Source organism: Zeus faber (assembly GCF_960531495.2).
Source record: "Zeus faber genome assembly, chromosome: 10".
NCBI lineage: Eukaryota > Metazoa > Chordata > Actinopteri > Zeiformes > Zeidae > Zeus > Zeus faber.
The window spans coordinates 26212964-26240925 of NC_137199.1; the positions used below are offsets into that span (position 1 = coordinate 26212964).

Here is a 27962-nt window from a genome sequence, read left to right on the forward strand (position 1 = left end):
CAGCTTTTCTCAGAGCAATAAACTCTTTATTAAAGTAGATCTTCTAAAAAAAAAAGGAAAGAAAAAAAAGCGGCCTCTCCTGATTCCTAAAAGATGATGTAAGTCAACTCTGTCTTCCTCTCCCCCGCGGTGGGGTGATATCTGCTTCAGATCTGCTTTACGAGCGCCATGTTCCACCTTTTAATTGATTCTCCACTGAACTTTGTGACGTTACGATGTGACACAACTCGCATTTATTTTGTTGTTATTATTATTATTATTATTATTATTATTATTATTATTATTATGATTGTTATTTATTTCTGTGATGAAGGGGAAACATGGGTGTCGCCGCAGGATTTTTTTCCCAGCCTGATAAGTTCAGCGAGGGGCTGCGGTTCAGACGGGGGGGGGGGCAAAACACAAAAGACAAAAGAGAAAGAAAGAGAAAGACACGAGCAGCTCGCCACCTTTACAGGTCCCAAAACCTCGCCGCTTTTACCTGACGGCTTCAAACTGATTATGTCATCCCCAAAGTTGCTCCGATTCAAGTTTCGAGTTACGAAACAAAACAAAGTGACAAAGCGCGCGATTGCGACCTCGACTTCAAATGAGCAGCACCGACGCAGAGAATCGGATGCACCCGAGTGGAGGGGAAAAAAAATAAAAAAAAAAAGGCAAAAGAAAAAACCAAGTGGTGACGGGTTTGTAAATATGAGGTTGCGATATGTTGACAGTTGGTGCCGACTGCGACCTCCCACGTCGAACATCGACGCCTTCATGACACGACATTGTTTCAGGGACTTGATAGTGTGAAATTAGTTGTTGCTGACAGATCATCAACAGAGTTGGTCCTTCGGCAGAATCAAACAAACGACGAACAACAAGGAAAAACAAAAGGCGGCGTCGGAATCGTCGAGAACAGACATTTGCGCTGCGAAGAAATGACGCGAGCGCAAAACAAAGAGGTCACAGATTAAATAAAGCCAGATACATTTCTGGGCGACTGGGAAGCAGTAGATTATCGCCGTTGAAACCAAAGAGGCTGAATAGGTAGTAAAACATTTAAAAAATAAATCATCATAATCTTAAACGAAGACTCTCGCAGCCAAATAATGAACTATTCCACCGCGCCAACACCTGAAAAATCAGAGTGAGAGTGACAGGCGACAAACCCGGTGTGACAAATTCCAAAATGGCATTAAGCTAAATGAGAAATGCAGCGAGAGAGAGCGAGAGCGCGCGAGAGAGAGAGAGAGAGAGAGATTCATTTGAAAGGTCGAGGTTCTGAAATCTGACAGACCCGGCGTGACATTAAATTTGTATTTGAAAAAAAGGAAATCTGGAGATTTAATTTCATATTTTTAAATGTGGAAACACCTGCACGCAACTTTCAGGGACAGTGTGGAAGCAGGATGGAGATTCAATTAGCGCATGGGATGGGGGGATGATTTAGAGAGAGAGAGAGGAAGCGAGAGACTCAAGTTAAGATGGATGGACGGACGGACGGATACTTATACTTATAGAATTCTAACCCCTAAGTTAAAAAAACAACAACACATTTTGGCAAATTCAATGAATTAACCAGCAATGTCTATCACTATGCACAGCACCTGTCAAATAAATCAAATAAATAAAAATTCAATTGAATCTTTCCACGTTATTTTGGATGATGAACCCCTCCCGCATTATATTTACATTAAATATATGACCCTGTATTTCCATCGTCAGCGTCAAAACTCGACCTTGGAGTGAGACGCTCCAAAACCTCTCGCTGCTGAATGGTCTTAATTTAGCCGGGCTTGTGATGAGTCTGTCAATCAATGGAGCGGAGCGGGGCGGGCATACAAAACAGTGATATCAATTAATTTATTTGGAGAGGCTGCTGTCTGAGTGTGTCTCTCTGAGAGATGTGCCATCTGTCACCCAAACAAAGACACTGGGCTGGAGAGCGGAAACACAGAGCAACATGTTAGCTGTATTTATTTCTTCATATTCACTCCCTTAAGGATATACAGCCAGAGGAGCCGCTGCATGGACCGCGCCTAATCAAAATATACAGTAACATGAGGTGAATTGTGTATGTGTGCATATTTTGGTTGCGTGTGTGTGTGTGTGTGTGTTCCTAATTCATATTCAGACCTGCGAACCAGTACCTGGCGCTGCTCTGGTGGCAGGAGACCAGCAGCACGGTGATGATCAGTGAGAAGAACATGTAGAACATTGGGTCCTTGCCATCACTTTCTTAAGCGTATTTGTTATTGCACCAAGCCGACTCTTCTCTTCTTCTGCTGCCTTTCACTGGATTTATTTGATGATGCTCCTTGTGTTTTTTTTTTTTTCTCTCTGGGTTATTTTTCCCAGCCTTCCAAAAATCAGCATAATGCATTTTGCATTTCATTGTTAAATTAGCATTTGATGCAGGAGGGGATGTTATGTGCTATGTGCCAAAATAAACCACAATTAAGCTCAAGGGGGACCCAGTTTGCCCTGCTTAGGCAGTAATCCTACAATCCCGATGTGCAGCCATACTTATCGCCTTGCCCCACATGTGCACTTTCCGCCATGCAAATGATTTCCCGACGCAGTGCCAGGCCGCCCCAGTCACCTGTTGTTACAGCGCCCAACAAAGGCTGGCATGACTGCCACCAGAGCCTGCAGCCAATGGGCGAGCTCAGGTAATGATGGCCTCATGCATATGGAGGAGCATCATGGCCTTCCGCTGTGATTGACAAGAGAGATAAACAATAATAACAAGCAAGGCTAGGACAAAAGGCCCGGCTGCAAAGGTTGTTGCCATGGTGAGCCAAAGGGAAGTAGTACGTGGCGCAAAGCAAGAAAGATTTATAAGCAAGTCGGATGTACTAAGATGCTGCAGGCCAGTGCACTGGAACCAATCTTAGCATGTATGGAGGTGGCCTAGACCTATGCCATTTATATGGCATGTATGACATAGGTCTCTTGCATTTAAAATAATTTTTTTTAATAAAATGTTCAACATTTAGTTGTTTCCATGCTGACCTCGGGGGATCTGACTAAAGCTGCCTGAAGTGCAATGAAGCTCAAACCCAGGCATTGTAGCGCTCTGCTGCTAAAAGTTCAGCCAATTTGAACGTTGACCCCATTTGCCGCCGACCTTTCAAAGCATGGTAGATTTTTTTTGCCGAGAGATAGAAATGGGTGGTGAAGCTCATTTTATGTGTCTGAGTGTCGACTAGTGAAGACAGGATAGTAGACTAGATGTTTCTAGTCTAACGATCATGCTATTCTGGCAAACCTGATTTACTGGGTAGTGGTTGGCAAACAATATCACTCCAAAGTATGATTAGGTACAAGGGTGGCTAGTTACACAGTCACCATAACAATGTTCAATGTTGTATTTTAACACTATGTTGGACACAGATATATTATATCAACTGACCCATTACCTGCTGATATCATTATCCTGTGGTCAACCCCACAGGATAAAGACACTGCATTTACTGCAATTAATCCCTTTTATTCATGTATTTATTTATTTCTTGGAGCTACATGCAGCCAGCATACAAACTCAAATGGCAGTCTTCCATCCTGATGAGGACATTTTCTCACTCCATCAGATTGTGTTAGGTATGAACTACATCTATGAATACTCTCTGTAAAATAAAATTACAATTAAATTAAATAAATGCTTCCCACTGCTTCAGTAAAAGCCTGGTATCAAACAATGACAGAATGATGGTGAGGAATTATGTAGACACATTACCCATTAAGGCATGCTGAGCCAAAATACAAAAGCAAGCTTGACGCTTAATTTTCCATATCCATTTGTGGAACTCTCACCAGTGCTTCTGCGCAGAACATAGGGCAATTCTAATTACAAATGAATGGCGGCGGTGCAGTGTTAGTCATTAGCCTTTCCTTTTGAAAAGGAGATGGGGTAATGTAAAATACATTGGCTGGCATTAAACATTGAGAAGCCACTCTGATATTCCACAAAACAAGCCCCGAGGGCCACATCACCCACTGATGAGTGTTAGCTTACCACACACACACACACACACACACACACACACACACACACACACACACGCGCGCGCACACACACACACGGACGCACACACACGTGCGCACACACACACACACACACACACACACACACACACACACACACACACACACACACACACACACACACACGCTGAAAAATGGGCGTGCTTAAAAGATTTAGTGTTGACTCTCTCTCATCTCCCCCAGCGAGGCTGGGAGGGGCACTGTGGGTGCGAAAGGAGCCGCAAAGAAGTTGTCTTAACCCAATTTGGTGTATACAGTATACAATGAGACAGACAGATAATAGTCTCAGGGGGGAATTCACAAAGCGATGGCGAGACTTTTGCGGCCTCTAAACTGGCACAAATAACAGAAAAAGCAAGCGTCCGATTCACAAAGCAACCACAAACAGTGAAATGCACCGCTGGCTGTGTTGCCAGTGTTTCGGTGCGGCGGTGCTATTTGCACGTATTTAAATGAGGTATTATGCATGCATTTGGTTAAAAATTGCCCCCTTTCTATGCAAATGAGCCTCGTGGCAAATAACATCTAATTGACAAACACCGGTGCTAAAAGCCACATGCAGTTAGAGTGACGCTATTACCGTCTGCAGAGACCTGGTGGTAACTGCAAGAGACCAAAGGAGAAAAGGCAGCGGTGCATGACCGTCTGCAGAGGGCTGTTGCAACTGAAGTGGATTTAAAAGGGGTGTAACGCCAAGACTTTCCAGTGATCTGTAAATTATTATTTCACATTATTACCATTATTACTGTCACAGCATCTGTAGGTAGCGGAACGCGCAGCAGTCCATGGTTTTCAAAACGCACTCCAAACGAAACTTGTTGACACTTACACACCACAAGCGCTGACAGAAGTGGTTCTATAATTCATATTAAACTCAAAAGATATTGAAAAAAAACCTAAAAGTTATAGGAAGTAGTGATAAAGTGGTCAAAATTGGCATTGAACCACAGATGACATCGAACCCCAGGACCATGGACAGCTCCACAGGCAATGGCCTCTAGTGCAGCGGTGCGGAACTTCATGGTAAAGCAAAATATGTTAAATTAACTATATATACACATTTTATTCATGCAATTAATGAACTGAACTGTGAGGGAAGAGTGTGTGGGAAGAGTATGTTTTATTATAGATTTACTCATACTATTTAAATGTTTTATAGTCACGCTACATAATCCTAAAAATACTAAGTAAAACCCGGGTCGATCATGGTGCTATTAGGAGCCGCAATGCACTTCTTTGATAATTCGCCCCTCAGTAGGTTGGTTTATCTATCCATCGTAAAATATTTGGTAACAAAATGCTAATACGCTGAATACATGTCTATGAAGTTACTTTAATTATTAAAAGCATGTCATAAAAAAAAGTCGAATTCCCTTTTCCGAAATGGTCCTAGATATCCTTGCACATTCCTATTTTCTCCTTTGTGAGTATCCATTCGCTCTAATGCACGTAGGTCAGTCTAGTGATGAGCTTTGATGTGACAAGATTTTTTTGAAAAACAACCATAATTGGACATCACAGGATCCCTGGGTCTGCTGAAAAAGGGACCGCGGCCCGCTCTCGTATTATGTGGAAAGAAAAGCTGCTTAGACCTCAGAAGCCTATATGTGCCTGGGGGCCTTGGATAAGGGCGTGTATGTACTGGAGACACTTTAAGGAGCTGTAAATTGTCATCCATGCATTCTCTTTGTCCAGGAAAAAAAAAAACATAAAAAAAAAAAGGAAAAAACCAAGCTGTTCCAATTCGGCAACACGGGAGGCCGGCGGAAACGCTGAAGAGGAATTATGCCCAAGGAGAAAAAGCTGAGATATGAAGAAAGGTGGCATAGGGAGGACAGTTCTGTGGCTCCACTAGCATTCCTAGAATCCACTGATATTTTTCACATTTCAAATGAATGAGGTATAGATTAATAGCATAGATTAATAGGGATAGATTAATAGCAACACAAGCAAACAAACAAACACAAAAATAACTGGATAAATAGTTGATGGGGTGTACTTTTTAAAATGCTCCAATTCCCTTTCTCTATAGACTACTGTACTATTGCTGCACAAAGTAACCCAGTCTTCAAGTGCATATTAATTATCTGAGAATTGTTTGGCCTTCTCGTGCTCAGTTGGCAGGAAGTGTAAGGGCACGGGACCAAATACCATCATTATGCCAATTAAGCCCTCCCAGTGAGACGTGGAGGCTACGAGGGGCTTTTGGAGAGATTAAGAACAGAAGAGGGCCGACTTAAAACAAAAACTCCTTGGCAGTGGACTACCCTTGCTTGGGTCTTCCTTGTTAATTATCTACTTGAACTGAGGGTAAATAAAGAAAAAAGACGCTTCTCTTGGAGGGGACATAGAAGGGGTTCAGACTGGTGTATGGCATAGATAGTCTGAGTGCACTTGTACAGACCATCCAGTGAGGTAACTCTTGATAGTCCATGCTGGTTCACTGGGGCGCTAACGGTTACAGTAAAAAGGCCCGTGGCAATGGTCGCAAGGCCTTGGACGATTTGAGAAATTCCTAAAAGTCAAACATGGGTTCAGAAATATACACGAGTATTAGTTCAAATATAGATTGTAACAACATCCATGGCTCTATGTTCTAATTCGTTGCATGGCCTGAAAACCTCACTCCCTCTAGCACGATAATAAAACCCTGCTTGGGAACCCACGTTCTAGGGAACACAAACATACAGTACACTTAGGAAAAGGGTAGACAGCGGTTGAGTGCCCCATGCAGTGGTCTGGTCGACATTGGCACAAGTCGTGGGACTTTCACTGAATTGATGTCCATGCCCTTAGCATGGGTGCTGCGTCAGGCACTAGGGGGTCCGGAGGACTCAATGAGAGTCAAACTCAAGGCCAAACACAATGCCACCAGACCCCCGAAGCCCTGAGCCACGTGCCAGCCCTCGCTAAGCACAATGCACACCCTCAGGACCCGTCCATTGCTAATTCTGCTGTGGGCAAACAATAGGAATGAAAGCCTTTGTCTGCCTGTCAGCCCTTTTTTAAACGGCAGACCTTCGCCAGGCTTTACGGGCAGATTCTTTTCATTGAGCCAACCTTCGTTTTTGTTTTTCTATTGTCCACCTTTTCGTTTTAGGGTTATCGAGGGCTTTGTACAAGGGTGGTTGTTGATGTTTCCATGCGTATAATGAAGGTAACCTGATCTCCAGGACTGACCTTTCTTCCACCGTCACTAAGCCTAAAATATGATTAACACTGCAGCTGGTTGGGTGTTTCAGCGGTATGGAGAAGGGGTGAAGCTTTAGTTTGTCATTGTACATGTAAACACATATCATAGCTCTTGGCTGGATGACAAATTACATAGCTTTACATGGAATAGACGATGAGGGGGTGGGGGCGACACACCGTCTGTCTGTTTGCATATGTGTCTGTATGCCGGGCACATGGATGGGAAAACGAGGGTTCAACGGTAGGGATTCATATGGTGGCTGGACGGCGAGCGGGAGCCAAGCCTGTCTCCTGGCGTTGGCCGATGTGTACATCATCTCTGAGTCGCTGATGGGCTCTAATGCAGAATAAGGGGAGCCAATCAACTCCAATCTATCCACTCTGCCAGGGTGACACATCGTAGGGCTACGTCAAGGCCAGCGTGCTGCCACATTCTGCTGAAAAATGATTACATTAGACATGTCGGCAGAGCGGCAAGATAATAAGATTGAATATAGTTTAGGATACAAGCTTCCTCCTTCCTCAGGTCCGTCCTGCTTTTCTTCCCTTGTGTTCAGGCCTTTCTCACCTCTCCCAAATACACAACGGTGACGGCAGACCTTTGAAGGCGACGTCCGGACCTCAGTAAAATACATTATTTTATATCTATGGTTCCAGTGCTGTGGTAAAACTGAGAACAGTTTCCCTTGGATATGCTCATAGTCCTTACCGGTAAACCTGAATGGTGTTTATTTTCATATTGCAAGGTTTTACACAGCCGCTATTGTTTAAGACTGTGAAACATTGCCCCTGGGTTACATGCAATAGCAAAATATATTAATAAATAAATGCAAGGCACAAAGCATGCCACAAGCACGAAAAAATGACAGAATGTCAAAGTCGATGTTTCTCAAGTATATCGAGTAGCTTCAGTGCAGTAAGCTACCGCTGGTCTGTATGTTAGATGACTACAGTGCATTCTTCACATGGGTAGCCTGGCTGCAGCCAAGCACCTTCAAATCAGGAGTAGCTCGGCATGCTTCAATTTCAACACGGGCAAACTGCTGTGACATGTAAACTTGTTTTTTGACGTAATTCCATAATGAAATGGTTTCATACTGCATTTGACATAAAATATTTGGCTGTTTTCACCCATTTGGCTGAATGTGAAACCAACGAATATCTAATCCTTCTATTAACGGTGGCAAGACCTTCGGTGCATAACTACGGGTAAAAGCGGACGGTGCCACGTGAGTGAATGGTGGGAAATGTGACGATATGGAGGTGATTAATGAAAACCCAGATTCATCAAACGGACATGTTCGGTCTCCTTTTGACTCCACTCCAACTCCCTTCTGCGAGACGGAGGGAGAAAATGAAGGGTGATTGCACCTCATCAAAATGAACTCTTAACCTACTGTCTTTTTCCCCAATCACTCCCCTTGATTTTATACTGAGTGCCATCATTTGTCATTATCACAAGCTCACTCACCGTAACAATAACACAAGGGCGTACCACTGCACATTGGAGTTTTTTGTTTTTTTTCTCTTTTTATTGCCTACACTTAGTGGACATATGACTATAGTCTCTAGTGTTTGTGAGCAATTGTCCGTGTTGGTAAATGATGATTGGCGTGCGGCTGGAAATGGGTGGTGTGGAGTGATTAATCAGCTTGATGAGTGCCGGGTGGATGGAACAACGCTGGTGGTGTTGGTGTGGAACAGCGGGGGAGCCTCTCGCCTGCAGCAAACGGCGGACTGCTCCAACTGGAGCTCCCTGACATGCACCGCTTAGCAGCAGCTCCCAAAAATACTCATTTCCACTCGATGGCACTTTGACTCTTAAATCGCCGGCCAGCCAGACCGGCTGTTATCTATTCAATCGTTTATCCATCCATCCATCCATCCATCCATCCGTCCGTCCACCCATCCTGTTCCTTGAATGCAAAGGTATGCGTTGAACCTTAAACTACTCTTGTATTGTTTGGGTATTGCACAGGCAAGCAGATATTCAAGGTTAAGAGTGTGGCCAGATGAAGGTAGTGGTATGTGTGATATCATGGGGTTGTTATCATGAGGGTTTGCTCCACCGCCGCTTTTTTTACATTACATATCATTTTTTCATTGAAAAAGCTTGCTTGCATTGCTTTTCATTGAGGTCATCAACGTATTTGTTGACTAGTTGTTGATTGCCTGATTGTTGTCTGCTCCTTCCCTGTCGCAGCGTTTGGGAACTATGAATTTGGGGGGTGGGGGGGATGCGGTTGCTGAAAAGCTATTTGATGAATCTGTAATACCTCTACTTTGCCAAGGAAAGGACGAAGGCAGAATAGGTTTGGTTTCTTTCTCTTCCACAAAACAGAGGGAGGTCTGATGTGCGGACACTTTGTACTGGGCGAGCTTGCCAGCCAATTAAAGGTTAATAGAAGGAAAAAAAAATATGAATCCTGCGGCGCTGCTCCCCAAGACGGACACCATCCAGCCATTTGTCATCATTACTGCGGCAGACAACGAGCTGGAATCAAGGGACACACATATCATCACGACCGAGGTGTGCCTTGTCTTCCCAAAAACATAAAATTATCTGACTGAAGGAACTCGGGAGAACCCCCCCCCCCCCCGGTGACCACATTGACCCGAGAGAAAGCCACTGCATCGGCAGGACCATATATTGAAATCCGCTCTTCTTTTATCGACTCCACGCCCCCCGCTTCGCAAACTGAAAGTGAGAAACAAAAGTCAAGGGTTGCTGATAAAAGGAAGAGGGACGGCCGCGTCGATGCGTCTGCACCTCGGCCGACCTCCACCGCCGCGCTCTCTCCGACCAGAAAAACAGAAACAATGACTAAACATAGGAGCCCTTGAGCGGGATCATCAATCATGGTTTAAGACAAAAGGCTCGAGAGGAGAGGGGGGTGGAGTTTTGGGGAAAACTTTGCCAAGCTGCGGCCTGCATCATCCATTATGAGAGAGGGATGAATGGGGTGCGTGAAGGGAGGCGGCTCACACTTTGCCAACGGGCGAGACTAAATTCGAAACGGGGTCACGGAGCCACCCGTCAAGCTACGTGACGCAAGCGGCGCTGGATTTGCATGGCGGCGTGAACAAAGCGTAAAACGAGCTCACGTATGATCGGATGTCGGGGGGAAGAAGAAAAAAAAAAAAAAAAAAAAAAAAAGCACGGGTACGAAAACCCCCCCAAAAAAACAAACTGGAAGCAGAACGTCCGTGGCGGGGTCTCACCTGGATGAGCGACTCGCTCAGTCTATCCTCGTCCACCTCCAGCACAATGTCCCGGATCTCTTCGTACGGCAGGCGGAACGAGCCCAGGAAGATTGCTGTCGTGATGGAAAGAGAGGAGAGAGAGAGGGGGAGCGAGAGAGAGAGAGAGAGAGAGAGAGAGAGAGAGAGAGAGTCATTTCATCCATTGTTTTTTTTTTGCTTTTATCGGACCGCAGGGTTCAACCACCACTCATCGCCCCCCCGAGACAAAATGACCACACGGCTAATTTGTCACCCTTGAAAAAAAAATTCAAAAAAAATAAAGAAAATAAAAGGAAGTTAATACACGATCCCCTCGATGGGATTGTTTGTGCCGTCGTGACAGAGATCATGAAGGGAGACGTCACGGCTTAGAACGGCCGATCGTTTAATGTGATGTTGTAAGGTGTCGGGAGCCTCCCAGGTGATGGATCCCCCCCCGAGCTTCTCCCTCCGAGAAGGTCTAGGACGCTGCAGCTTTGTTCTCTTCATCTTCTTCTTCTTGTTATTATTATTTCGGGCGTACCTGTTAATGAAAGTTTGGGAGGACGAACAGCGTGCCGCGGGTACGGTTTGCGGTATTCTCCAGGGAGGGCGGCGTTGTGGGTGCCTGCGGTAAAACCCGGGGCGCTGATGGAGGGTCCAGGTGGAAGAGACGACTGGAGGGTTGGTAACGAGCCGGGGGAAATTCAGAAAACATCTGCTGCGCCGCCCACACTTTGGGGACTGGATGCTCTCTGTCCAACTATCTGTCTGTATGTCCATTTATACACCAATCCATTCATCCACCCACCCAACCATCCATCCATCCATCCATGTGTGCATCCAAGTAAGTCAGAACGGCACCTTTTGGGATTCTTGTGACAGTCTTGCCCCGTTTGCAGGGAATATTGCTTGAGCTTTCTAATGCTTTTCAGGCCGTCAAAATTGTTTTTCGAGCCTCCCTTGTCTAAGAAAAATATAAATTTCCAAAAGGCACGATCAATGAAAGTTATTATTCATTTAGTCGTCCAGTTGAAGTCTCTAGGACACTTACGAGTCAAGCTTGGTCATAAATTAAAACAACATTTTAGAGATGAGACACAAACCTGGGTTCTGGACCTCACTGATTGTGTTTTCCTAGCGATGGCCTGAAAACCACATTTCAAACAACTGCGCCCCCCCCCCCCAGGGGATTTTAGTGCTGGTAAACAAAATGCTACTCTACTTTGCAGGAGCTGTCACTGACACCTCCCCCATCAGCGCACCCTCCGCTCCTCCTCCACCCACTCCTCACTGAGCCTGCATCCTTGACTTCCAAACACAAACACACATCATGGCTGAACAGGGGGGCGTCGGGTTCAAGGGCGGGTGCCGGGACGTGATCTACGAGGCGGCGGTGTGCGTCAAGGCGACGCCAGGGAGCACGCGGGATGTAAGGGAGCGGCATGCGCCTCACCACGAGGTGAGACGCCCGTCGCCCAAAACAAGAGCCCCCCCATCTGCCGGGGCGGCAATCAAAGACGGCAGCGACGCAACACCCATCAACGTTGTCAAAGCCCATACACCCGCACGCTGGCGCTGGTACATGTGTGGATACATTCTCTCCCTCTCTCTCTCTCTCTCTGCTTCCCTTATGTTCCACTCATCTGCCCATCCCTGACACCAGGCCAACATATTCTCCCTAATGAACTCATTCATCTGTCATCTGCTTGGGTGGTGGTGGTGGGGGGGGGGAGAGAGAGAGCCGACGATATGAAACTCCTTCACGGGAAAGGATATTGGAAGGGAGACGCATATTTGTTGATATTTCTGAGATGAATCCCGCGCACCGCCCTCCACCTCCACCCTGCATATGCTGACGTTCCATCGCTCTATTCCCGCTCGCACTTGTTCAACCCTCGATGTGGAGATTTATCTCTAACCGATACATATATTCATCTCCCGCCCTGATGTATTCCGTCGCGTATCTCCGCACACAAAAAGACAAAAAATGCCACATACGAGAGCAGGAAGAAGAGGTTGAGGTGGGGAGTGGTCATTGACCTGTGATCTTAGCATTTAACATGCATATTTCATGAGGAGTTATCGGGCCGCAGTGTGAAGTATAGTGTATCTAAGGTAAAGGGATATTCAGACGGGGGGAGGCGGGGGAGAGATCCCCTAAAGGGTGGGGGTGGGGGTGGTGGCGTGTGGGGGACAACGACAATAAAAATTGCTTCGGCATGCTCCTCCCATCCATCACCTGGAAGGGCTTCCGGCAGTCACCCGTGTCTCAAGCGTAATGAATTCATACACACACTTTATGGAGATGGGGATGAAGGAGATTCACTGGCGGAGGGGGGAGGTTAGAGGGGTGAGGGGGGCGTGGGAGAGAAAAAAGGTGACACGTTTTTATATATATATATATATATATATATATGAAAAATATATATATACATACATATAGCCAATGGGAGGAAAGATACACTCTCAACGGTGCTAAATCCTTGGAAAATGGAAGCCCGGACTCGTGCGTATTTTTTTTTTTGGATGAAAAAAGGCCGTTAAACTATCGAAAAGATAAGGAACACAACGTTTTATGTTTCACCGGCAAAGACAATTCTTTATTTTTAAGGGAGGGGTGGGCAAGATTAGTTATGTAATTCTTTTTCGAGCGTTAATTTATCCTGCTAAGTAAACAGCTCCTCCATTTTCATTTTAAAAAAAAGGAGACGGCACCATCCGTCAATAATAATGTTTATTGTTAAATGTGGGAAGAGAGAGAGTTTTGAAATGTCTGGAACGGACCGGAGAGGAACCTGAACTCGCCGTCGAGACCGTCGAGCTGGCCGCCCTGCTGAGGAACCAGATGACCTGCAGGGAGTGTAGTTTACGTGGCTGACCGGCAACACTCCGGACGCCGATGTGGATTTACCGGGATTGGCGACTGTGAGAGCGGACGGGGACGCTCCTCCGGTATGGGGCAAACATTGCCGGCGTGCCCCATTGTTTGGAGTGAGAGCAGCCGCTCCCTTGGATAAACAAGGTTTCCGCCGCCGTCTTGCAGATGAGAAAAAAAGCCGCATCCATAGGATGAACAGAGATCTACACGATGCGGGCAGTCAAAAAAGTTCAAAGTGAAAACCCAGTTGAAAAAAAAGGGTCAAAGAACACAGCACACACAGACAGGGCGGCTGGAGAGGCTGCCACTCGCGGCACTGCAGGTGGACATGTCCATCTTTTCTGTTGTTGCCTGTTGGACTTGCTTTGCTGTGATTTGAGCATCTTTTTCTGAAACCGTTGAGGGTTTCTGGACAACATTTGTCATTGTTTTGGTTGTTAACTGATTCCCAATAAATATACATTTGCATAAAGCGAGCATCCACTCCCATGTCGATTACACTATTAAACACTTGAAGAAAATCTCTAAGGTACATTTTGAACAGAAATAAATTATGCGATTAATTTGCAATTAACCAAGTTTAACTACGGACAATCATGCAATTAATCTGAATAAATAATTGAATCAATTGACAGCCCCAATATTTATGTGTTATTCCACATTCCGTCCACCAGGGGGTGGGTGCAAGGGGAAGATCCCAACGCCTTCCGCTTGATTCATTTCAAGCATCTGATCTATAAAAGACGAGATATATGTTGGGATGCCTAAACTATTGGGAAGAGGAGACTTCAGAGAGGGCAGGTGAAACTCTATCCCTTTCCGAGGCTTCAGGAGATACCGGTTGGGCTTGCAAATGGAGTAATATGACACAACAAAATCAATGCTGACATTACTGGCACGGAAAGGGCTGACCGCGGTGGAAATAAGTCAAATTTGTTTCGGACAGTTTCTGGTTTCAAAGTGGCTTGAAAGGCTCGGGATGTGCCACGTCATGATTCCAAAATGCTCCCCCCCCCCACACAAACCCGGGGAACGGAGGGGGCCGCGTCCACGCTGACGAGTCGATGCCATCCGAGGGGATATCACGGAAAACTCGGTGGACTTACAGAGGTTTTGTGCCGTCTTGGTGTCCAGGATGCGCAGCTCCTTTGCCTTCTTCTTGAATTGCGTTATCCTGCTGTCCGTTTCGTCCGCCTCCTTTTTCGCTGCAGACAGAAAACAAGGCAAGTTCAGCGTCGTCATATTACTCTCACGCCACGTTAAGTTAGGCACCTCAGAACGCATCAGGGTAGGCAACACTTTTGTGTGCGAGCGTCGTAAAAACAGCTTCAGAACAGTGTTGTTTGAATATTAACGGCAAAGGTGGCGTAACCTGTTAGTTTCACAGCAACAGATGTATCGTGCAGATGTCATTACGTTCTGCGTCTCTCCTCCCACCAGCGATGGATTCGACTTGCGACAGCAGCATTTAACAACCACTCCTTCCACCCCCAAGAGTTAACACATGTGAAGGCCTCGCGTTTGAACAAAAACATAAAGAGCTCATGTTTGCACCAACTGATCTCCCGCCATTATGTCAAAGTTGTTCCAAAAGGTCGAGCTGGATGAACAGGACTTCTTAGCAATTCATTTTGTTCCCGGCAGTTCACTTAAGAAAGCTCAATCCCCGTTTTTTCCTGAGCGAGGAGGGTACGACGAAAACGAAAGTGATGAAGGGACAAGGTCGTCCGGTCACTGTCGGAGGTCAAAGTGAGCGCACCACCCGGAGGAAACCCTAAGAAAGGGCAGAGCAGAGCTCAGCTCAGCGCTCGCCTTCCTCAGCTCCCTTTAGAGCTGACCAAACAACCAATAAATAACATTTCAAAGCAGCGGGAAACCGACGATAGCTCGACGAACATGGTCATGACACTGGTCTCAGGGCAGACGGATGGATGGCACCAAAAAAACCGAGGCCTTTGTGAAACTGAGAGAACCCCCACTCCCCCCCCCCAACTGGGCGGTGACACAGATGACAACCTCAACGGCAACTCTCTTTGTTTCACAGCAAAGCATAACAGAGGCGCATTTAACATTAAACATATTTTGGCAGAAAGAGAAAAAGGCAGCCAGATGTGGATGTAGACGGAACCAGGCCAAGGCGGAGGAGGCCCTGAACCCCCCCCCGCCCCCCCCCCCCTCCTCCTCCTCCAGATAGCTTGTAGGGGAGGCAGCGCGCTTCACTGCTAATCATCACAACTCCTCTATTTATTTAAGCCCAAGGTGGGACTCTCCCAGGAAATCTAGAACAAACAAGCCGCTCCCTGAGCAGCGGCTTGCATATTTGAAGAAACAATCAAAGAGGCAGCATCTCCTGGGCAGTCAGAAGAAGGAGTGCTGCAGGCGCAAAACCCAACTCCAGAGCTCGCTGTCAGCGCCTGACTTCGGGGATGAGATTGTTTACACTGTATACCCCCCGCCCCGCCCCACCAAAAAAGAGGGGGAGGCGCGTCCCGCTGCTACAATAGCATGGATTAAATTTCTGTAATCAGTATCCGAGCAGGCACCTCACTTTGCGTGCACTCTAACCTAGAAGCTACTCAGAGGGTGAGACGGGGGAGACGGCTCCGCCCTCAAAGCAAACAATTTCACAGAGATATGAGGGAATGCGGGGGCAATTATTTGCCCTTCAAAATATTTGCTGCCAGTGGCGCCTTTGATAGAACCGCGGCATTGTTGAACTTTACCATTTGCCCGCCCGCCCGCCCGCCCGCCCGCGCAACTCAACCCCAGACATGCGGGTGAGATACTTGATGAAGAATTTCCCAGGATTCCCCCATGCCAATTCCGCCGGCCGTTCCCTTCCTCGCCGAGCTCTTCCCCCCTGCATGTTGATAAAACCTCCGCCACAGCAAATCATCCTGAGTCCAATCGCGGTGCAAGTGGCATGGCCGCCGCCATGTTGTGAGTTCGGCACAGCGGGCCCGTGGAGTTAGTTTCATGTTTGTGCACTGGTTCCCCGCTCCCCAACTCGGCAATGTGGCCATTTTCCAGGGAACCACGTCGGGCTCCTCAGGAGACAACAGCTTGAGGGAGCGGAAACCCGAGAGCCGGGGAAAAAAATAAAATACGGGGAAACAATGACCTCCCTGGGAGAGAAAAAGGCCCCCGAGAGTGAGGAGTAAATTAAACAAGAGCGGGAGGGGGATTTGGCTGCATGAGAACTAAACTCAACTATTCCCTTTAAACTGGTTCCCTTTCCTGCTTTGTCAGTGGACACTCTCACCTGGGGAGTGGCCAAACCCGGAATTTTTATTTATTTTTTCCCTCCCCCGGTTGCCTCCGTTGACCTCACCCTCGCCCCCCTTTGGGGACCTCCGCCATCTCCGATTAGAGAATAAAACTGCGCATAATAATCTGGAATAAGACTCATGCCCTCGGAGCGACTCCGGTCGGCCCTCCAAAAAGATGCCTCAGTTGACTGATCCCAGCTACATCATTTGCCGGCTGAGTCAATTATGCCACATGTCACATGTTTCCTGCGAGCGCGGCGTGCGGACTGATGGCTCCTGGAGGGCGAGCACGCAGTCTGTCTGCAGCAGAGTCTGAAGCACGGTATGCAGAGATGACGACTGCGAGGTGGCATGCTTGCACCAGATGGTTAACAGCCACGGCGCTGGCTTGCTTTTGTTGGCGTCGTCTGGGACTGTATCGCTGTTTGAGTTCGGCGCTGCCAAGAAAGCTCTAACCTCCTCATCAGAGCGGCTTCCAGAGAATTGATCAAACTACGTCGCCAAGAGTTGAGACGTATATCAGCGGGTTGCCTGGTGGCTTTAAAAAAAGAAAAAAAAAAGAAAGTCATGAAAACATTGCCATTGCTCCGGCGCGGCTTTCTATTTGTTCACATCGTCTCCCGTGCATCCATTTAAAAAACCGTCGGCGCCGGGAGTGAACGAGGGGACAGTTTTGGCAGCGGGCAGGTTCGCTCGGAGCTGTCGTTACACAATAAAAACACTGAGCCGCTTCTCACAGAGACATAATTCAAGTGATGGTGGGGGGTGTGCAGCGTTCCGATGAACAGGGTGTGGATAAATAGCAAAAACAGACAGTATCGGGCTCTGAAGATAAAGAGGCGAGCGGGGCCGCGCCATGAATACAACCGAAACAAGCCGCCTCTTAAGTTCCCTAAAGACGGCCCCGGACTACAAGAAAAGTTATGAGCTGAGCAGAGACACGCTGGGCTCGTGCAGGAGGTGAAAAAGTGCGAGGAATTAATGATGTCTACGCACCAGCGCGTCCCGGAATATAGAATGCTTGACTTCCAGTGGTATCTTAGGGCCAGACAGCCCCCTTCAAGGAGGAGGAAGTTAAATGCTTTCGAGGAGGCACTGACCACGCATGCCAGGCTTCAAAAACCTTCCAGTCAAGGATAAATAGGCTTCACGCTGATGTACGATAACGCCGTCGTTTTGCGGGAGGAGCGTGACACCTATGAGGAACACCGCCGGGCGGACCGGCCTTTCACGTCCGTCTTTTGTATAAAAAATAAATAAATAAATAAAATAAAATGTAAAAAAAAACAAAACACGGCTGTGATTTTTTCCAAGGCCAAAACACGCTGATGAAGCAAGGCCTCGGCGAGCGGAACTTTATTACGTTCCATTAACTGAGGGGGAGAAAAAGCTTCGCCTCCAGCCGAGAGCGGTTAACCAAAGACAATTGAGGATTCGCTGCAAAAGCAGCGACCACAAAAAAACAAAGGCAAAAAAAAAAAAAAAAAAAAAGACGAGTGATTAAGACTGACGTCGTGTCTCTGTTAAGCCTTCTCTGTGGGTTTTGGACGGAAGTACAGCCCCGCCGGGATGCCCGTGATACCCGGAGATCTCCGGAACTTGGACGCCCGGTCTGTTCGCTGGCGGAGAATCTGCGTCCTGGTCGCCTTCCATGTGATATCTCCCTCAAGGCGACCAGAAGGGCCTGGGACATTACAAAGCTAAACACTACCACATGTTCAATTCCGGACCGGAGCCGTCCAGCTGAGCCGCCACCAAAACCGCATGGAAGCCGCACAGAAACGCCGATGTCGGGCGGCGGGGGGGGGGCCCTTGAAGGAGAATGAAAGGAGCCACATGGGACAAGTCCTCCACAGACGTCGGAAGGTGAGGTGGCAGCCGAGCGGGAGCCTGGCTCTTCGCAAAAAGGGAGATTCATTCCCCCCAACGTGCGGCGGCGGCATAACAGGCGCCGACGTCCCCCGCCTCAAGGGGAGCGCGGAGAACGGAGCCGCTTTCCAGCCCGCCTCGCTGAAATGTCGATGACCGCATGAATATGAATATCCCGCCCTGGCTGCCATCTTGATTTTCCGGATCCTCGGACGTGAAATAGATTGTTTCGACTTCACATCACGACGTCGCAGAGGTGTGTGAGCGAAATGCAAAACGCTATTTGAAGAAAATGTACACACACATATTCAGGGGAGGGGAAAAAGTTAGAAAGGCCAATATAAAGTCTTTATGGAACTCATTTATGATTGTGTCTGCGCGGCTTGTTCTTTGATTTGTCAGCTCAGCTACAGTCGGCACTTTGGTCAAATCTTCCATTTCCCGCAAAGCGTCGAGAGGTTTGGTGCTGGCCTTTAAACTCCCACAGCGCGTCGCGGCAGATTAGGCTGCCATGTTACGGCGAACGCGAGCCTTTGAAGCTCGGTATCTCTTACAATTTCGCCCGTAAAGATAGAAAACAGATGTGGAGTCGACGGAGAGACCAAGGTCAACGTATGAGGCTGTAGTGGCGGATGAGTAAAACGTATAAAGTGGGAGGAAATGGAACGGACAAAGGCTTTGCTAAAGCGTCCATTGGTGAGATGGAAGACTTGGGACGGGGAGGGGGAAAAAAAAAAAAAAAAAAAAGAGCGCCAGCCAATCGCACCTTGAATAACGAGTGAGACCTCCCAAAATAGAGAGCACATTCAAGGTTTGAAAACACCATTTGACCAGCAAATTCCAGCTGTGACCAATTTCTCCCATTGACTGGGGCTAAACAGAGGTCCCTCTCTCAACCCCAGAGCCAATTTGCCGTCTGGATATAAACCCCTCTCCCCGCTCCTCCCTCCATCCCGACTCTCAAAAGCGTGCTCCCACTCTCGAAAAGCCAATCCCTTTTTTCCCCCCTTTCACTCAAGGGTCTGAAATCATTTTGTATTGTCCCAGCATCGCCATCTCACATTGATCGGATTAAAAAAAAAAAGAAGAAAAAAAAAAAAAAAAAAAGAAAGAAACAAACATTGGATCTAAGCTACACATAACAAAGACACGGACATACATATGAGTACAGGCTTGAAAGTAACTCATTTCCTATTACATACAGAACTTTTTGTTGGCATTTTTAATTGTTTGACCATTTTTCAGAGTTTGTAATTCAACTCCTGCTTAAGTATTCGTCGTGCAATTGAATCCACTCCACTAGTAGTCTGTTCAAGCCATGAAAGGTGTATTCCTCGGGTCAACCTGCTCATTTATTGAATTTGGACATCCATTGTCTGTAATTCAACTGATTAACATTGGATTTTTTAGTGAAGAGCTCAACCCCAAGTAGAATTTCATTTTTAATTTCGAATGCTGGCGGTAATTCTAGGGGTTTTGCTCCGACTCTATTTGCAATTTTATTAATATATTTTCATATATTTTGATATATTTGATATTAATTGATAAAATGGACAATTAATATTCACATACTCACATAGTACATACACACGTTCTGGAATCTGTATTAAATTAAATAAAATCTGTATTGAAGTAGTCAATGTTGTATGATCACGTACAAAGATCACAAAGTGTATAGTTTACAGAACCTATAAAGAATCTGTGGAGTCTTCCTCTGGGAACATCTTACAAGGCTGGGGAAGTATCGCAAAAGAAGGACTGGGGGGGGGGGGGGGGGGGATAGACTTTTATAGGTTTTTTTCTAACCTTAAACACACTGTTTCCCTTTGGCTGTCATCCAGGCTAAATCACGACAACGATTCTTTATTTGATTTTTTTCCTTATTAAACCACTCCAACTCAAGGTGAGCCAATTAGAGAGGAAAGGAGAAGGTGGGGCTCTCAACCGTGCCATTATCATCACGTCTAATAATGACGGGGAGCATTGCGAGTGGCTGCTAATGATAATGACGATGTCAATTTTGGGGGGAGAGAGAGTGAGAGAGAGAGAGTGTGGGTATTAAGTGTGAGGAGTTCACACACGGACACACAGATGTGTGTCAAGTTAAAACATCACTCCCCAAAATAAAATGTGTGGAGGCGTTCGGACCGTTTATTTTATTTTTATTTTTTTTGTTTCTTTTTTTTGTTTCTCAGGGTCAACCTTCCAAAAAGAGCAGCTGGTTCCAGTCGTCCGAGGGTCTGGAAAAAGAACGTATGCAGATGTGTGTGTTGGTGGGTAGAGGTGGGAGGAAGACTCCCACAGAGTGACACTTTGACCCACGGCCAGTAATGGCTTCAGTATGCAGGGAGAGGTTTGACCCACACCTCCAGGTACACAGCTGGCTCCGGAAAAAGGCCCAGCGGGAGATATACAACCCCCGTCTTTTAACAAGATACACATTCACACAGAAATCATTTTTTTTTTTTTTTTTTTGATTTATGTACGTGACTGGAGATGATAAGTGGGGATTTCTACACTGCCTCTGGAATTTTGTGAGGTTGGGATACGGTTGTTTTGTTAATCTTCTCGTTAGCTTTCAAAGATGAAGTCAGCTGATCCATCTCCAAAAAAGACTTCAGTAAAGCTACCAAACATAATAAACTTACAAAGGCCGAGCTAAGTACAGGCTAAAGCGAGGCTAAGGATAGGTAGTTTGCTTATTGGATGCACACAGTACTATTTCCAAATGTAGTCAATATCCATCAAGTCCTATGGACCGCAGCACACTTTTTGCAGGGGGGGGGTCGACACAAAAAGGAAGTGCACTATTTATCCAACGAGGACTTGCTGGAGGAATGCCAAATGAAGTCACCTTTAAAATAAATAAATAAATAAATAAATAAATGAATACAAATAAAAATCCTTAATTCCAATCTAGGTCTCCACACACCGTCAATGAGGACCTGCGGGACGCTCTCCGCGTTGAGGGGTGACCCAGCGCCTGCCAATGGCCCAATGGCTCACAACTCCATCATGCTCCTCTACAGGAATAGATACCTTCCCAGAGCTGTAGATTCAGACGCTGTATTGTCAATATATGTGTAAATCAAAACCCCTAAAAGTAATACAATAACGGCGCGCATGAATAGCACCACCAATGGCACGACCCGCGTCGCTGAAAAACCGACTTTTCTGGAGCTGTGGTTTAATCTCTCAGCATCCATGGATCATTGTTGCTCCTGCTCTCCGAGGCAGGGAGTGTGTGAAGGCTCCGGCTCGGCCTTATAAATTGGTCGTGGAGGACGGGCTCCTGGGGCCAGTCAACGGATTGAGCCTGACAGCGGATCAGCTGCAGGAAACCGTTCGCTGTGGTTTGTGGCAGGGCAGCTCGTCGTGACCCATTGCGCTCGAGCGGTGGTGAAAGGCAGTAGCTGATGGTCCAAACGGCTGCCCCTGGCGTCCATTAAGACCCTGTCTTGCCGGCCTACTTTAGGCATTCAGCAGACAATGTTGGAACTCTGCTCGTGTCACTACGGGTGAATGAAGAGCCGAGATTTGAGGCAAAGGTTGTTCCTTGGACAGCTGGAAGGATAACTGATGTCCCAGCGGTATCTATTACCTTGCCCAGCACCGTGCTGCATGGGACTGAGTCCAGACAGGAACATCACAGAGTACCGAAATGGACAAAAATGGAAAAAAATGGCAGAATCCACCAGCTTACCATCCTGCCACTCACTTTCATCTTAAAAGTTTGAAGAAGGGTGACATCACTTATATAATACACACACACACACACACATATAATATATATCTATGTGGCATCATGACATTAGCAGGAATCAGCTTGAAATGTGTGCAATATTTCCCAGTCTTTTGGGAGCTAAACTCCGGGCTGTTTGTCTGCAGTGATTGCCCTACTTTAGAGCGGAGACGACATGTACATGTGCATTTGTGGGATGACAGAATATAATCTGCCCCCGTTTTTCAAAGAACACTTTTTTTTTTTTTTTTTGCCCTTTCTTTCCTTTTCTCCTCCTCCAAAAGCTGACTTTTTTGTCTCTTTTATCATTAATCGTGCAACATTTCAGGTTTACCACATTGGTGTAAAACACAGTAAACAAAGCGAACGAAAGACAAAAAGCTCCACTTGTATTCCGTCTCCAGCAAATGTTGCCTTGGGCTCTTATTTCCTTTATTTTCAAAACGGGGTCAAGGGGTCAAAACGCAGCCCAGTTGTGCAAAACCCTCCTAAATATCAAAAGAAAAAAAAAGAAAAAAAAGTTACGTCTGCAACGGCAACTTCTTGAGGGATGCGACTTCAGAGGAGTGTGGTTGCGGTGGTGAAAAGCACTAGTAGCTCTTTTCATCTCAATGTACCCTTTTTTTCTCTGCCGGAAAACATTAACACGAGTGTTCCTGCGGGGGTTATCTAGTCAGGGCTCCATGAGCCGAGTGCGACATGAAAGGTTGTCAACCACGGCGAAGACATGTCCAAGGTTCGTGTTTTCTTTTTTTTTTTTCGAGAAACGTGCCCAAGTATTATCCCGTCTTCTCGTGAAGGTTAACCGATAGGTTGATCCAATTTGTCTACCAAGGTGTGAAAGGACTTAAGAAATACTTCACTTCCCCGTGCATGAAAATGTCAAGGTTTGCTGAAGGATGGGGACAAGGGGAGGGAGAAATGACTTTTTCCCTTTCTGGGGGATTGACTCCACGCTTGTTAGTAGCAATAGGTTTATCCTTGGGAATCAATGCCGGGGCAGATGTGTACAGTATAATTGTAAATCTCCCCAATCCCATAAAAGACAGCTGGTGCCATGCCTGCCACAAGAAATGCACGGTTTGTCGCGTCCCTGGCTTAAGATAAACAAATGTTGACAGGCATGAGCGCGCTGAGTGTATTCTGAGCCGGGACAGCCGGGGCCGAGTTGGGTGGTGGAAGGTATAATTCGGGCTTTAACGCCTTCCTGCTCGTCGCCTCCTGATCACTATTCTTCAGACAGCCGCGGTGGAGCGATGTTCCGGTGACATGAAGGTGTCAAAACTCGACATGCCCCTGATTAAAGATGTGCCGTTCGGCACCTGGGGAAGGGAGCGAGGGGTGAGGCGAGGGGAGGCGCGAGAGGTGAGGGCGCTCTGTCGTGAGGCGCATCGGAATCTCAAAACCTCGGGTTGAGCTCTTCACCTGCATCGAACAGGGACTCACTTGTTTGCTCTCGCTCCCTCTCTCTCTCCCCCTCCCTCCCTCTCTCTCTCTCTCTCTCTCTTTCTCTCTCTCATCCCTCTCTTTCTCTGCATACGAGATCAAAGGGACACGAAACCTTTACCCAATCAGCGTACAGCCACCCAGGGGAGGAAGAGATGAAATATGAGTACGAATGAAATCAGCGTCTGAGAAAACAGTCGGGGAACAGAGAGCGCCGGCTCGGACGAGGAGCGGCGGCAGTGGCAGGACTCTGACGGAGCGGAGTTGGTGCTGGGTACTGATGCGCTCGGCGTGGGCGCAGCGGCCAGAAAGAAACAGGGGTGGAGGGAGGGGTTGGTGCTGGAAGAGAACAGGGCAAGATATATCGAGGAAAAGATGAAAAAGAGAGTCAGTGAGTGATGAAGAAATAAAGGGCAGAAATGGAACACAAGCGAATGAAACGAGAACGCAGAGTCGGGGAGATAATAAGGGAAAACTGAAAAGACTACGTGCGCGGTTCGAGAGAACGAGGGGAGAGTGAGGGAGAGGGAGAGAGAACACAGCAAGGAAAACGAGAACACAGAAGCCTTTCAGTCGTTTCCCTTTCCTCCGGCTTATGATAGTCAGACTGATACTCGGAGGCTGCCCCCCTGCCAACCCCGCCCTCCATCACAAGCCCACACACTTCCAGTCCATATGAAGCAGCACTTCCTGCGAAAAACCCCTTGTGCGCCGGCGGTACTGCCGAGGGCCAACTGTGGTCGAAGAGGACAGGACGAGGGGAGACATTTTGGGGGAGCGGAGGGAAGACGGACAAAGCAAGACTGAGCTCTTACGCGGTGCAATTTGACTCCTTTCATGGCGACGAGTCACACTGACTGCCGGAGCGAAACGGCAATTATTCCTGATTTGCCTTTCCAAAACAACACAGAACGCCGTGCTGCAACCTTGATTACAGCTCCCCCCTTTGTTTGGCTTAATGAACGAGAGTTTATACAGTTTCGGTCGCTCCTAATGAGTCATAATGATAGACTCGCTTCCCGTGCACCGCACACGGGGGGGTCAGCGCCCCGGCGTGTTGGGCGCCCTCCTCTCCCCTCCCTTTTGTCTCCCGCTTGATGAATGGACTGGCAGCAACTGTAATTGGATTCTTGACCTCCGCTGCAACGGAATTAGGAGTGTCCGAGGCGTCGGCGAGGCCAAAAAAAGCCCCTCGCCCCCGATCCGCCGCTCACCGGGCTGGGTGACGAGGCGTTCACGAGGCCGGCTGCCGCCAGGGGTGCCACCACGGCGCTTGGATGCGATTCGGCATTAACCCCCTGGCAGTGAAAAAGAAAGAGGCGCTGAAGCACCGAGTCTTGCGCACGCTCTGCCAGTTTTCCCTGTAAAGTGAAGCCTAATAAAAGACAACAGTGCCGACCCGGGCTTTTAGCCGTTGCTACCCAAGAAGTACAGTCAATAAAATAAATACTGGAGAAATGGCCGACTGCATGGACGGTCTCGAATGGAATAGTCCATGGCCAGAAAGGAGGGATCCAGTCAGAACTATCTGTGTGTAGTCCATATACCAGAGAAACAGACAGTGCCATAAATCTCATTCCGGTTAAGAAACAGTTGGACGAGCGAGGGTGGAATAGCTCTGATGAAGGCCCCCGCTGCGTACAAGGCTTTCTTCTTCTTCTTCTCACTCTCAACACTTGCTTCCAAGGCAAGAAGATGAATAAGAAAAGAAAAGCTGTGTTTGTAATGTGATATAGCGGAAATGAACGCACTGCTACAGATCTTTACATCCCTTGTAACTTAGCGCATTGCGAGGGGGGAAATCTAGCACCAGCGAGGATAGAACCCATATTTCCCACTTCTCGAGTCTGGAGTTTGGAAACACGTTTTAAATCTAAAGCGACGTACAAGCCACATCTGTATTATTTGGAGGATGTTTAGAAGTAAACACGTGGAATCACAATCTGTTTATTCGGCCAAGCACATTTATTCATTCAAGGAATTTGTAAGCCGGTGCATCGCAAAAGTAATTACCATAAAATGTTTTGAAACTCTTGTAGAAAAAGAATAAAATATATAAATATAAAATTAAAATAGCCCCCCCCCCAAAAAAAGGCAAAATATATAGATATAACAAAAGTGATTTGATTCACAGGACAGGTTAGGTCAGCATAAGGAAAGTTAAAGGCTGCAATACTAATTTGCCAGTATGGCTGTTGCTATAGAATATAAGTACTGTATAAGTACTGTACAAGATGAATACATATGTATACAATAATAAGGGCATGGATGATGTATAAAAGAGAAGTTTTAAATAATGGCAATGTTATAACTAAATTATTACATGTCTACAATATTGGAGCTCATTCTCCAATCAGGGATAAAGAATAAATTGACGCGGTAAAACAAAGGCCCTGGACACAGCCTCAACAACCCCAAATCCCCCCAACTTATGCATTTGGCCACTGGGAGAGGGAGAGGGAGAGGTGGAGGGTGGGGGGGGTGTGGTCCTAATCGGGTTAGCGCAGCGAGTGAACCATATACGTATATACTTGACAGAAGTTGTTGTGGAACGCTGATCAAAAAGGGCGAGCGAGCCGGCCCCGCGCTGCCCAGGGCGCTTTCACAAGGTGCACGGGCAGATGAAGGGCGGCCACGCCACGGATAAAATACACGTCCAAAGGCATGTGCTGATCACTGGAATGTGTGTTCTCTCCCTGGTTTATTTACTGGCCCTGTCAACCTCAAACCATACAACAGTATCGCAACCCGCCCTCCCCCATCCCGTCACCACCCCTCTCCAACGCACGGGCACATAAAATATGAACACACACATAAACACACATCCACACACAGCGATTGCTGGCAGTGATGCTGCTTGGCCTTCATCTCAACAGGAGCCTTTGGAATGTCTAACTCCCCAGTGTGGCCCACTCTCTGATGGATTCAAAGAACCTCTACACACTGGGAAAGTACACATGTAGTAGTACACACACACACACCAGGCAAGTACACACACCCACAATTTTATATATATATATATATATATATTTACATCCATCAGTGTTCCTCCTCCTTCTCACCTCAGCCAGTATTTGGAGGCACCCATCCAAAGACGGTGACATCCCGCCCACTGAGCACCGCATCAAACTGAGGTGTGAGAGTGAGCATGGTGGAACACGACTTAACCGCTTTGCAAGTCAATCATTTGCAGTTTTTCGGAGTATTTATCACTTCGTCCACAGCAACGAGCAAAAACGCCCCGACTGGCGCCAGTGCGACGGCCGCCCAACGGCCACGACGTGCAAAGTCGGGGCTGTCGATTGTTCATGAAGGTCTTCCAGCTGAACGTTTCCACCAGAGCTGAGATGTGGATGAGTGTTTCGTTTGAAATACCTCCTGCTCTCACAGCCGTGGAGCCAACGTGCCGCGGCCTTACCGTCGGGACCCAAAATCCTTAATTATCCAATCAAATATTTCAAGTCACTCAAACCTGAAATAAATTATCTTGTGCTTTTATTTGGGGTTTTCTAAACTTTATTTTTTATTCCTCTTATTCCATCTGCTTAATATGTTCTCATCCCAAAAAAAGGGATTCACTTCTAGAATGATGAATCAAACGGCATCAATAGCAGGTTGTTTCGTACGTTCTCTTACATATATACTTTATTTTTCCCTCTCCCATAATCCATCGATGCATGCAATCCATCTCCTGTTAATAGAATGAACAAATACTCAAAAAAAACCTCTCGTAACCAACCATGAACAAAAGATAAACACACGCTATAAATTTGTTTTCCTCTCCTCTTTTCGCTGACAGCCATGACCATCAGGCAGATCACACATTGTGGTTCCCAGATGCTTATCTTTAGCCAATTGTCAGTCGTGATGTCAATTTTTGGGGTATTTTTTCCTTTCCCAGACAAATCTGGCGTAAGTGCATGTGGGTTAAAGATAAGTGGCTGTGTTTATTTTCCCCCTCCGAGGCGGATCATTCACAATGGCATCCATCCCTGCGTCTCCCGAGCAGCCGATGGAGCTCTAAACGATTTGAACAATTTGAATGGTAAAGATGATTCAGAATCAATTTACACAGAATGATGAAGTCACACGTCTCCACACCTTTCCATTTTGAACGATGCAAATGATGTGGCCGTGGTAACTACCACTATCAAAAACACTGGAGGGACCTACACTTCTACCTACCAACCCATCTCAACTTCTCTAAAAATATATACAACCAAGATAAAAATGGAAGGTTTGGCAGCAAACTCTTCAAGTTTATCTGCTACCTGTGAACGGTGCTTCTACAAATTGATATTCTGGATGC

General features: G+C 46.8%; 1 protein-coding gene across 1 annotated transcript in view; it reads right to left on the reverse strand.

Moving 5' to 3' along the window:
• diaph2 (diaphanous-related formin 2) overlaps positions 1-27962 on the reverse strand; it is a 436878-nt gene that overhangs the window by 169308 nt on the left and 239608 nt on the right. The window contains exons 20-21 of the mRNA XM_080007732.1: positions 14434-14532; positions 10447-10541 (exon numbers count right to left, since the gene is read on the reverse strand). Coding sequence (XP_079863858.1) covers positions 10447-10541; positions 14434-14532 — 194 coding nt within the window. The remainder of the gene's footprint in view (positions 1-10446; positions 10542-14433; positions 14533-27962) is intronic.